This window comes from Pinus tabuliformis, chromosome 3_2 (assembly GCF_031772625.1).
Source record: "Pinus tabuliformis cultivar Carrire ecotype Pingquan chromosome 3_2, CPIR1, whole genome shotgun sequence".
NCBI classification, from domain to species: domain Eukaryota; kingdom Viridiplantae; phylum Streptophyta; class Pinopsida; order Pinales; family Pinaceae; genus Pinus; species Pinus tabuliformis.
Window position 1 is genome coordinate 129,164,210 of NC_142302.1, and position 13,575 is coordinate 129,177,784.

General features: G+C 35.2%; 1 protein-coding gene across 5 annotated transcripts; it reads right to left on the reverse strand.

Annotated features, from left to right (window-relative positions):
• Window positions 1-565: 565 nt before the first annotated feature.
• On the reverse strand, window positions 566-12,160 carry LOC149180146 (formate dehydrogenase, chloroplastic/mitochondrial-like). Of its 5 annotated transcripts, none has more exons than XM_089418124.1 (4): window positions 11,972-12,108; window positions 11,682-11,807; window positions 2,616-2,794; window positions 566-1,023 (listed from the first exon to the last, which is right to left on the reverse strand). In XM_089418124.1, exons 2-4 carry the CDS (start codon window positions 11,794-11,796, stop codon window positions 826-828), a joined length of 492 nt encoding a protein of 163 aa, XP_089274250.1. In that variant the 5' UTR covers window positions 11,797-11,807; window positions 11,972-12,108; the 3' UTR covers window positions 566-825. The 5 variants fall into 5 exon arrangements, with proteins under 5 accessions (XP_089274250.1, XP_089274246.1, XP_089274248.1 ...); XM_089418123.1 differs by lacking the exon at window positions 11,682-11,807 and adding an exon at window positions 2,301-2,452 and having other exon boundaries at window positions 881-1,023; window positions 2,616-2,825; window positions 11,972-12,160; XM_089418125.1 differs by lacking the exon at window positions 11,682-11,807 and adding an exon at window positions 2,344-2,452 and having other exon boundaries at window positions 894-1,023; window positions 2,616-2,825; window positions 11,972-12,160.
• Between the last annotated feature and the right edge of the window lie 1,415 nt (window positions 12,161-13,575).

Below are 13,575 nucleotides of genomic sequence, written 5' to 3' on the forward strand. Positions count from 1 at the left end.
CTTACATCTTTTTTTTTTCCTTTTTTGCACCCAAGTTTGCATCCCAAATTTACACCATTATTTGCATCATCATTTGGCATATTTTGTAACGTTTTTTGCTTCTTTTTAACGCTCAACTTTGCATCTTATTTTACATCTAGTTGTCTTTTTTTGCATCTAATTTGGTGCCCATTTATGTGTCCTTGTTTTTGCCCAATTTGATATCCTTTTGTATGCCATGTTTTGTTCCCTTCTTTGTGTCAACTATTGCACAATTTTTCACTTCTAATTTAAAACACTTTGTATGTCAATTGTTTGCATTTTGTATTAATTCCTAGTTTAACATCCAATTTTACTTTCAATTTTGCATCCATGGTTACATCCGCATTTGACTTCTTATATAGAGTATATTTTTCTTTACATATATGACCTCATTTATAGATTCATAGTGAAATATATGATAGTTTCTAAATATCATTAAAGCAGATATCACAATTCAAAATCATTTGTAAAGAAATTTAAGAGAAATTGACAACATCCATCCAAAAAAATAACAATGTGTCATTAACAATTTTCAAAACATGTATAAAATAGCAACATAATACTAATAAAATCAGTATTATTTTTAATCAAAACAAGTAAAATTCAAATATGATTAACAAATCAAAATATTTCATGAATATCGTTATTCTACGATAAATTAACAACATACATAAATCAAACTCATCGTATGATTACAAAATCAAAATGTCTCATTGATATAGGGTAAATTCACAACACCCATCTAAACATAACAATGTCATTCTACACAATAATTTCTTCATAAAAAACAATGCATGTGCATGCCTAGCTACCACCACCAAGATCATCCTCATGATCATCTTGACCATCCTCATTACTCTGATCCACATCATCACCAACACCGCAACTATCATCATCATCTCCTCCTTCACCACCATCATCCTCATCCTCATCCTCATCATCTCCTGATATATGTTGAACATAATTTGGATCATCGTCTTGGCAATCATTACCTATAGCATTCTGACAAAAAAAAATCAATATTACATGTTAGTATTAATTACATAACACAACGCATGTTTTTGTTATACAATGTTAACCATAAAATGAGGTAAGATATACTAGCATTTGCACCAGATGTTGCAAAGGAAACGCCGTAAGGCATAAATTGAAAAATACAAATACAACAAAAGAATACTTTGATAAAGAATAAAAATATATTGAATGCTCAAATCAATGCCCCATTAACTGGAAGCATTTAGTAGACATATCTATCAACATTAGGATTATACACAATGATCAAGAAATTTTCCATATACAAACAACAACTTCCACAACAACCTTTTGTCACATCCACATTTTAAGAAATGCCTTGGAACGTGATCAGAATCTTCCATATTGCCTTTTTCATTATGCAGATAAATCTTCCATATTGCTATTTTCATCATGAATATTGTTAGTTCATTGTTGTAAAGTGTTAGTGTGTTAAATTCAATACTATAAGTTCGACAAGTGAAAAACATTCCTCAATTAGCATAATATACATTTTTCTCTCACCGTGTATTTTTCAGTCAAAGAGCACAAGTAACATATTAACATGTATTTTCCCTTCATTATTTTCATCATAGAGCCAAGAAATCTACACCTTATCTATAAAGTAACAAAAACATTTTGAAATAAGTTTAATATTTCAAGCCAGTGTCTAACCTATAAAGTAACAAAAACTTTTTGAAATAAATTTAATATTTTAAGCAATTGACTAACCTACTTTAATAATTGAAAAATTCTCAAAGATGAATTATACTCCATAATAAGAGAGCCAACATTGGAGCCCATACTTTCACTAAAACCAAAAGAAACACAACCACTTGTTAAGAAGAAATTCAAGTAATAATAATAAAACAAAAATAATAAACATTAAAGTATAAAATGGTATTTCCAACACACAAGTATAAATATACACGCTCTATGTCCATTGTTAGATTAAATGGGTGTGGAGAAAATTAGTAGAGAACCCAAAATTGTATTTCTAATTAGGATGGGTGGAGAAATGCTTTAAATGCGGGTTGTTGTCATTCTAATGAAACCCTTTGCAAAGGGGATGTTAAGATTCTGAGAGAAAAGCTAGGCTTGGTAGAGAACACCTTCCTTGTTAAACATTCCCCTACTGTAACCAAAAGGAAAGGGCAAGAGAAACAATAATTAGGTTTTTGTTCACAAGTTCTACAAAATATATAGGTGCTATTGATGTTTGAGTGAATAATGGGAGAGACTATTTATGAAATTGTGATAAGGCGCACCTAGTTTTGTCAGAAAGAGGCATATTAATGACAAGTACATCACATTTAGGTAGCATTTCGTCAAGATTTGTCTCCAATGTTGCTCCAGTTTCCTTTTCCAATTCGGGTCCAATAGAAAGACGGTCGTGGTAAAGAAGCTTACAATTGAAGGGCTGTACAAAGGAACGCAATTCAATTCAACATCATGTAATGTTTATTATTATTAGATTGAAATTTTGAAACAAACAGCATGCATGCGTAAGAATTATGGAGCACTGATTTTTGAAAAGAAGTTTGCAACATCATGAAGTAGTACTAGATCCTAAGAATGAATACCTTCAAACGCTTAAGTAGTTCTTTGCCAATACGCCCTGCACCAATAGAACCAATAGTTTTCCCTTCTAGATCATATGACCTGTAAGAAATTGCTGCCACTTTCCAATCACCCTCAACAATTTGCTTATATCCAGGCACAAAGTTTCGCATCAATATGAGAATGCGCATTAGCTCATCTTCTGCCACAGACACCACATTACTTTCGCTGATCTTCAACCAATGATGATACAAACAAATCAATGGAATTAAAAAATATATCCAATATAAATAAAATGCGTTTTTTTAAAAGTAACTCCTAAAGTGAGAAAAATAAAGTTAAAAAATATAACAATGACAATTGTGTAGTTAAAGTGTAACCAAAACAAAAATATATATACAACAATAGAATAAATAAAATGCGTTGTTTTAAAAGTAACTCCTAAAGTGAGAAAAAATAAAGTTAAAAAAAATATAACAATGACAATTGTGTAGTTTAAGTGTAACCAAAAAAAAAATAAAAAAAAAAAAAAAAATAAAAATATATATATATATATATATATAGAATAAACCTATCAAGTGTGGATCAAGCAGTTTGTGTCGGATTTAGCCCATAAAATGTCATTTTCAAATTTAACAATAGAATAAACCTATCTAGTGTGGATCAAGTAGTTTGTGTTGGATTTAACTCATTAAATGTCATGTTCAAATTTAATGGAGAGGGGTCGATTTAATGGAGAGGGGTTGAGAGTGGGAGCCACTTGTGAAGGGTAAAAATTATTCCGTAAGGCACTTAGTGAGACAGAGCCTTGCACAAACCTATTGACAACATCCTACAATTAGACAAATCATTCTTCCATCAACCATTGGAGTTGATCTCAACCTAAACGTAGGTCACCACGGTTAAAGAGAGGACATCATAACGAAACAACGAATTAAACATGGAACCGTCATTTCTAAAGGAAACAATGGTACCTAAAGCTATTCGAAACGTTCGAAGGAAGGAGCAAAATGTCATTTATAATAAAATAGTAAACTTCGTCCACAACAACGCTACTTAGGGTGGAAATTGTTGGGAAAACCACCACAAGAAAGGAACAAAAAATGGGAAGGCTAGAAATGCAATTATCTTTGCCCTTGAAATGTCTACTAAAAGGAGAGGAGAGTTCGAAGGAAATTAAGGAACTCAAAAGGCAGTCCTTGGAGTCATCATTGCCCGATTTGAGAGAGCTTCCATTTTTTGAAAGAGTTGTTTTACTTGCACCTCCCCTCTCCATTTTGTTAAAGAGTTGTTTCACTTGTTATGATATATATGAATGTTACAGTGTGCAGGAGTATGATTCAATTCCATACGAAAATACAAAACATCTGATAGGATTTCCTTATACCTCATAGGCAAACAACCATTGTCCCTTCTATAAATGAGCAGAATAAGTGCTTGGTTCTCTACACTAAATAAAGACAAAGTATAGTACTTATTGCTGACAAAATAGGATTTAAATCGCGGTTCAATTGCTTGACATTCAGCTGGTCACAGAATTGTAGAGTGCATAATCATAAGTGATGTTGCGAGCCTCATTGCTCAAAGTCTAAGGGTCTTGCGAGCCATAATCACAGCCATGTATGGCATATCTTGTGATTATTGCATTTTATGAGGTCAATTCTTGTGAAGACATTTCAGTTTATAATAAATTTTGAACCTCAACAGAGTTTTGGCAAGACCTGGCTGAGCTAGGACATCAACAACACAGCTGATATGAATGACATAATCTAGCCTCAAGAGGGAGCCTCTTTTGTTTCATCACTCTAACAATCTATGAAGTGGTGGAAAGCATAACAACTTCCCCTTGAATATGACACCTAAACTGAGTACAAATCCTAAATGATGCAGCCCTTGGTGCATGTCTCTCAAAGTATCGATATTTCAAATGTTGAAAGCTCTTGTGCCCATTTGATATGCATTCGATTGCAATTCCCCTGAAGAAAGAATCTTATAAAGGTGAGGCCATGGCCAATATGTTAGCCATATCCATTAGAGTTGCCATTGCTTGACAAATTTAGTGTGATCAGTCCCACCATGATTCACATGGGCTTCTACTCAACACTGGCTGTTGCTATTGTAAGAGTCTTCAAGCTCGTTGAACCCATAGTATTGATAAGTGTATTCTTTGGGTCTCTGGTTTTCAAATTCTGCCTATGTTTTCCTCTCAGTATCATTATTTCAAATGTTGAAAGCTCTAATTCCCATTGTTGTGTATTTGATTGTGGTTTCCCTGAAGAAAGAAGCTTATAAAGGTGAGCCCGAGGCCAATATGTTGGCCATATCCATTGGAGTTACTATTTCAGCTTATGGGGAGGCCAAGATGAATGCATGGGAGGTGATTCTCCAGTTAAGTGCAGTTGCATGTGAGACTACCCAATTGGTTCTCATACAAATTCCACGAACATCAAAAGGGATTAAGTTGAATCCCATCACATCTTTGTTGCTCCTTGTTGCCTTGTTTTTCTCAGCACCCCCTGGGCCTTAGTAGAATACCCATTTCTGATAATCAGGGTCTCTTCCTTTGATTTGGATTACATGACATTTCTGCTTGTGCCTTGGCTCTTAATCTTGCAGTGTTTCTTCTGATAGGAAAGACTTCAGCCTTGACTATGAATGTTGCTGGTCTTGTCAAGGACTGGCTGCTCATAACATAATCTTTGTCTGTAATAAATGAAAAGGTTACAGTCATAAACTTGAGTGGGTGTGGACTGGCTTTTCTGGCTGTCTGTTACTATAATCATTTGAAACTTCAAGCTCTCAAGTCCAATGACAACCAACCAAAGTACCTCAGCAGTGCAGCTGATGCCAATGATGAAGGAGAAGGTTTGATAATGACGAGTGGGAGATCCTCAATCAGAGATTCAGAACCAGTAGAGAAAAATCAAACTCAAGCTTCATGATTAGGTATTTAGATCATTAATATTGTCTTGTGCTAGAGATTACTGTTCTTGGATTGGCTCCTCTATGCCCAGATCTATTTGCAGGGAAGAGGCCAGTCATTCACAGTGAAGAAGATAATGACAAGATTAGTGTATAATGATGGACAGGATGGTGCCATGGTGCCAACCTAAATTTCAAGTAAGGAGACATCTGTTCATCAATTTGTCAAGAAGCATGGCCTACAATTCAATTGCTCTAAGCCTATCACTTCTTCCACCTGTCAAATAAATTGTTTCCTGTTTGTTTAGTTGACTATGGTTCTAATAAATATACTATTGTTTGATGTAAAAAGACAAAACAAAACAAAAAATATGGAAAGTTGTGACCCCATTTTCTAACTACAAATTGAAATCGGATTACCATAGTGACCACCTCTGCTTATTGGAATCAAAAAGGGGGTGGGTTATGCACAATCCTCCGTATCATTTGCTATTACCAGAGATAATTAAAGCCACCCTAAACTCAAGTCTTAACTATGCTGATAAGTGAATAAGTGCTTGGTTCTCTACACTAAATAAAGACAAAGTATAGTACTTATTGCTGACAAAATAGGATTTAAATCGCGGTTCAATTGCTTGACATTCAGCTGGTCACAGAATTGTAGAGTGCATAAAGTTATAATTCCAACAGATACCTACCAAATTTTAGGCAAAATTAACTGGAAAATATACCCAAAAAAAAACTAAAATGTAAAACAATTAAACTATGCTTATGTTTGGACATGAAGCTATATAACAGCTACATGTACCCTAGTGGATATATACATGATTTGGACTTTTATTGTTTGGTCAGCAAAAAGAATTTCTTCAGGGGACGTCTTCCTGACTCTGCCATTTTGTCATATCTTCTTTTAATAATAATATTTCAACAGTTTTCTATAATAATCTTATTATCTTATTTATATTTCTACAATGTGTTTTTTTGTTATTCTTTCTTTATTTTGGAAGTTTCTCAGCACAGTCATTACTCCCATGACGCAGTAGAACACATAATTACTATCACTCAAGCAGATGAACCATCAAGCTTTCAACAATGACTGTGCAAATACCAAGAACATTTGACAGTATTCCATTCCATACATTAATTGGATAACTTGTACATGACAAGAAAACCCATGTACATACTACAAATTAATGTATAACTTGTACATTACAAGAAAACCCATGTAGATGACTTGTCAAGCCAAAAAAGCAGCTAGGTTTAAAGCCAATAGGTTCACTAAAATGAAAATTTCCAAACTCATGGACTTTGCAGAGGTATCTTCGAGAAACATAAACACAATACCCTTCTCTGTAGCTACTACGCCAACAAGAGAAAGTTGAAACGTTTCCCAAAGGTCACAAGCAGTTATGTCAGATAAGAATAGAAAACTCACAGGTAAAGAAGAGTTTAAAGGCTATAAAAAGATGGAGACAACTCCGTACGTTATATGTCCATCGTAATGCTCTTTCAAGCTAGAATAGGCTCCAGGTCTGTTAGTAAAAGGCAAGAGACCAGCTAAAGGCAACAGGGGCTGATGGAAGCTTTCATTGGTTCTCTAGGCAAATCCATCAATGATATAAGTGTGAGGCATAGGAACCAGTAGACAATTGTAAAAATAAAAATCACAATCATAGCACTGTACCTAAGTCAAAGGTATAGTTGTAAGTTACTGTACACTGTTTTCCAAAAATAAACTAAAAATTTCAAGAAACTATTCATATCCTGATTAAAAGAAATGGCAAGCTACAATTTCTCATTTAGAAAAACATTCCAAAAATGTATCAATTAATGACTAAGGATACAAAAAAAATGTTCCAAAAGTTGTTAGGAAAGCTTTCTTGGGATTTGGCTTGTCTGGAGCAGGAAACATGGGCTGCATATATCTTTTTTTGTAACTGCCTAATGTAAGACATTTTGAAAGGGAGATTCAAGATGCTTCATCAAGGGGCTTGAAATTTTTCATGTATGGCCATTTTGAAAGGGAGATTCAAGCTCGAGGGGCTTCTAAACATCATGGTGGGCCTCTTCATATTTGCAGTCAATCTCCATTGTTCATTTCATGAAGCTTCAAGTGCCTAGAAATTCAAACCTATGTTATCACTGTAATTGGTTCTTACTGTTTTCGGATCAAAGCCACGAGTCTCTTTGTTTGTGGAATTTGATACATCTTCGGATCTTCCTCTAAATCAACGGCCTCATATAAAATATCTGGGCTTCCAATAGATTCTGATATCGGGTAGTGATCGTTAAAACTGTGGGCTGGGATTTCTCCATTAAAACACATTGAAGATGCATCAGAAATTCCAACCCGAGGTGAAGGTCTAATAGAAGACCTAGGAACTGTGGAAGAAGCCAAAAAAGAAACACGGCAACTAAATTGCTATGTTACAGATTACCTCAATATAAATGAGGATCTTCTAACACTTGCCCAGCTGAAAGAGGAGGAGGTAATTTTGAAGCTTAAGAGTTTTATTTTGAAGGATTATTTTTATTAGCATCAATGGTAGAATACATCATGTATTAAGCCCTTTTATACACGTTGCAGATGAGCTCTTTAGCTGAAAGAGTGGAAGGCTTGCAGATGGTACTTTCCAAGAATACAGAGGATAATATCATTATGGGTGGAACATTGAGAGCTCTTAGAGTCGAAATGGCTGATCTCAGACAGCAACATCTGATACTTAGGCAGCATTATGATGTTACTCAAATGAAGCTTAGGAATAGTGAATAGTAAACCATGGGCTTGCTTCAAGGCAATATGAAAGTACTGGTAGGGTGAAATAGGATGAAGCTCTAGAAGCCTGGAATCTAATTCAACAAACACAGAATCTCGCAGGGCATTATTTGTTCTTGATGCACTATTTGCTAGAGAACATTTGGTGCACATGATCCACAAAATCCCACAACCCTGATGCAGAAACTCTGCAGGGATGCAGGATTGACAACCTTAATGATAATCTGTTAAACTAGAATAAAAGAAAATTTTATAAGCACAAGGCACTTGTATCGTTCTCTTGCTTAAGAGAGAATCTGGTTCAAGATCATTTTCCTCCTTTTAACAAGTGCTCAATAGATTTCCTAGAATCAGAGGTCTGAAAAGAAAAAAACCAAGAGAAGAAATAGACGAGGCCCCAAAGCTAGTAATACCACTGGGATTCTGTAGAAGTTCAAAATGCAAACATGCAAATTAAATATAGGGTCTGTCAATGGTGTGAAAAAAAAACCAAAAAGAAAAACCATCTCCACGAGGTCTTAGATTATATGAAAGTCATCAAGATATAGAACTCATTCTCAAAGCAGAATGTGATTATGAAATTCATCTCTTTTCTTCCCCTTGAGCTTGTAACCAGTCGGCACTGTCCTGGTAGTGGTTCCCCTGAAATGAACACAAGGTGGATAAAACACTGGTCTAAGAAAACATGGATATTATACTAGGAAGTAAAGAAGATGGTATAGTAGCAGTTCTTTGTCAATGGAATGTACAGTTTAGCAACAGGTTATTTGGTACATAAAAGGCCTCTGTGTACCATTATCTCCTGCAGTCTTTTTTTCCCAATTGTATCCAACTTCGGGTCATCATGGTTTACGAACAAATTATAGATAAAGGAAAAGAAAGAAGAGAATATCTAAGAACAAAGAACATGGGAATGCATGCTACAAAACACTATTTTCATGAATTATGTAATTTCCCAAAAATGCCACGAAAGATAGGCAGCTCGTTCCATCACAGAATGTCAAGTTAGATTTATTTAAACCATAATAATGTAAAGATTTGAGCGTTTAGAACTTTTAGTCAATATGATGCATCATTTACTACAATCTTCCATCGTACTGAATACTGAGATGGAGATTGCAAAACGTGAAGAGTCAATGGGAAAGTTAACCCGAAAGTTAACAGCCATTGTTGCAAACCAAGATTTGCTTTTTGCAGAAACTGAACACCTGCAAGTGCATAGACAATTGCAAAATGCCAACTACAAAAAGGTTGAAACTGAGGCTGAATTGATACATTCCAAAAATCTGATGAATGATTTGAAAGGGAAAATATGTCATATGCATGATGAAATGTGCAGACTAAGGGCCGAAAAGAGTGATATGATCAAGCAGAATATATTGCTTAAGCAAGCAGCAGAAGCTAAAGACCAGGTTATTCTAAACATCCGGAATGAGGCAACTGACTTGTGGCACAGAGTACAGGTTTTAGAAGATGAAGTCATGGAGAAAGAAGGTCAAATTTCTATATTAAAGGGATCATTCTCTGAAGAGTATTGGTATTAACAAAGCATAAGAGCATGGATTCACCATCAGATTGGCCTTTTCTGTCAGGATGTTAGTAGGAAGAGAAGGAGATACTTGTTTTTGACCGCTTGGCAATGCAAGTTTCAGGTTCAAGCACCCCTCTTGATCCATATGGAACTGAACAGAGAACTGCTCATCCTCTGCAGATTGATTTATAGTCATAGTACAGTGCTTGAGGACATTACATTACAACATCTCTACCACACTGAGCTTGCAAAAACAGTCTAACGATTACAGAGCCCTACAAGATATCCACTCGTGTCAAAAAGGATTTAAGCTTGTTTGCAGATATTTTTGAGCTTTCAACTGTTTAAGTTTTGGTGGCAATGAACTCGTTGAATTGAACTGAACCTTTCAGACTGCCCAAAAAGAAGTCACGTGAACATCAAAATTCTCAGTTAAACTGCCCTAAAAAACAACAAAAATGTCACATGGACATCAATAACATTCTCAGCGGAACAATTGTGTAGAGATCTATCTCGTATTATGATGCTGATCTGGGGAAACTCAGGTGTCAAAGGAAAGCGCTTGTAAGGGAGAAAAGAGATACCAGTCATTCAGGGAATTGACAGCATCGGAGAATATAACTCAATGCTTACAGAAAACCCATTCTCACTATGCCTTGAAAGGTTTGCAATGGCCTCTAATGCATAGTCACTGCTATAAGTTTGGCTGCCAGCACATGATGATACTCTCCTAAGTGTAACTGCTACTATTTCCCAACAAGTGTCTAAGTGCACTCTCCTAATCACTCCCTAGAATGATTGTTAGAATGATTGTTTAGCAGTTTAGTGAACAGGAAAAGGCCATTAGGGAAACTGGTGGATTGAATTTTCATTAAAGCCATCGAACAACTAAGTTACTAACAACTGGATCAATTGAGTGTAAAATATGGTTTCGTCTTAACCTCTGATATCAAAAACTTTGAGGTCTGGTCAATAAATTTGTGATTAATGTGGATATATGCAACACTAAAACGATATTCCCTCCACTCAAATACGAAACCAAGGGGAAGCGCGAAGAAACAGACCAATAATCAAAGAAGAATGCAATACCCCAATTATCGCAAAAACATTTGACTGTCACATCAATTATAGAACGCTAACAAACTTATGCAAACGAGGGAACTGGTTGCCACTAAATTATATTTGAGCTGAGGTATATATACATCAAGTACACACCAAATTGCCTTATCGGCCTCGGACAAAATAAAAGGGCAGGTTGCACACGGCTATTAGTAGCAGCAACTAAGGCTGGTTTAGTTTTCGGCTCTCAAAGAGCCCAATACTCAAGGTAATGACCTAAGTGGGCGTTGAATATTTCAATCCATCTTTTCTACTGCTTCCCCACCACCGTTCCTGACAACAGTTGCCGCGATGTTTCATAATTACTTAGTACTCAAAAGAAATATGAAAGTTTACAGGAGAGGCATATCACAGTATAAATGAAACAGTCTAGGTCGGTGGCAGTCGGAGTTGGCTTGTGAGAGTTTTGGGTAATTTTGAAAGCATAGATGCTCCTCTAATTGCTCAACTCTGCTTCTATATTAGTACAGATCCCGGATAACAGACCTTTTGCAGAGCTCGTTCAAGGAAGACCTTTAAAAACCAGCAAGTTCAAGTAAGAAATCCAAAAATTCAGTGCAGCTCATGAGGCATACGTCAATTGAGTTATCTCGGGCAGTAGAGTGGAATGGCATTTGTCAATTGAGTTATCTCGGGTAGTACTGCTTACAACAGGAGAATGACAAGACCGTATAGCAGAGAGTTCAAAATCGGCATACATGATACAAACAAGGATTAGAAGAGTCTAAGAACAGTGCTCACTGTCTACAGAGCCAAGACGAATGCAGAAGAGTTCTTCCTTCAGTTCCCCATCTGAGAAATCAGTTGCATGCCAGACCCAAGTTTTATCACTACCTGCGTGCTCCTGAAGTGACATTGGGGAATGAACTGCAAGGCAAAAAGTTGAAATATTTCCAGAAAGTTGAAATATGGCAAATTTTTCCAATCAAGAACTCTAAATAATTTCATTAGGACAAGGCGTAGAGGATTCATGACGGCGACAAGAAAATAATGGCGCTTTGCAATTTTAGCACTCTCTTGCAGAAAAATACCTTTTCTGAAATCGTTTTGACCACGAAGAAACGCAGATGAACTGTTGGAAGTCGTGCAGAGAGAGATCTGGTGGCTCGTGGATCGATTCTGGGGCAATGTTTATGCGATTGCAAACCATGATTGTTCATATGCGAGCTACTGAGCTCGTTGAGAGGGATACGCGCAATGGCGCCAAACTACCAAGAGGATTTGAATTTAAAGGCGGGATAGAATATCTACCGTCCGATCATGTCATCGACGGGCATATATTTGTGTTTCAGTAAAACGGATTTTCAAAGAATTTGAAATATTATACATTTTATAGAATGTGAAATATTATACATTCTATTATTTAAGCTGAATAATAGTTTTACTTTGGAAAATTAATTGGGCACATCAAATAAAATATTGATGTGACGGACATAGAACTCCGAAACAATAATGCACCTTTCTCTTACTCCAAAACAATAATGCACCCTTCTCTAGCTGATGTGTCAATGCTTTCTTTGAAGTGGAACTTAAAGAATTAAGTAATTATTCATGATTAAATTGGGATTTTATATAAATTAATTGATTATTTATTAATGTTAATTTCATTTTATAATTTTATAGTAATTTTTAATAGATTTTTGTTAAAGATCATTATTTGAGCTATTATTGTATCAAGATTTTTGTTGTGTCTTTTATTATTATATTTTAATCCACTTTAAACATGCTCAAAATATGTTTTCATCTTCATTTGTGGAGATTATCTACTTGCATATTCAAAAAGTTTTGATGTAGTTTTTGCCTTGAAAAATGATTATTGTGATTGTAATGGTGAGAAATTATTCTATAAAGAGTGTTAAGTGTTATTTAGAATAAATGAGAAATTCTTTTTGAATATATAAGACTAATCTTTGAGACAATAGATATATATTCCCTAATTATCACATAAACAAGGGGTTAATCTTGCATTTAGTGCTTTATCTCTGTAGAGTTTCGCTAAACAAAGGGAATACCTCCTCCTGCATGACTTCGATTGTCCCTCCCTCTTACAGGATTGCAAAGCATTAAGAATTGAATCTTCTTTATTTTAAAGATGTAGTCTTGTCGAATATACCAAAAACATAGTAGGATTCTTTCATTATTGACAAAATCAAGCACATGTGCAAGGGAAGTATTCATCTATGGATGGTTAACAAGTTCATTAATAACTGCAAGCAAACGCTTCAAACTATGTATTTAATGATCTCTAGTCATCATCTAAAGAGTTCAAGAATCAAATCAATTCCAACCTAAGTTCTAAGTATATGGTAAACCTCTACTCTAGAGGTTCTATTATTGTAAAATTTCACAACTATGGAAGTTGTGGCAAGGTCTCAAAGGAGGGACTTTCTTTTTGGGGCAAAACTAACCTTTTTTCAAAAGATAGTTTCTATAATTGAATCCATCTTCAATATCCATTTCTTCAACCCCACTCTGCCGGATTTGAATATTGAATCCCCCCTACTTATTTTGTGGATGAGATGATCTTTCAAAAGCCAACATAAATATATTGGGGACTTACAACAATATACAAACTAAGCAAGGAAGGGTATACACACATGTGTTAGAATTTGAATTGAAGTTGACTTGAGCAAAG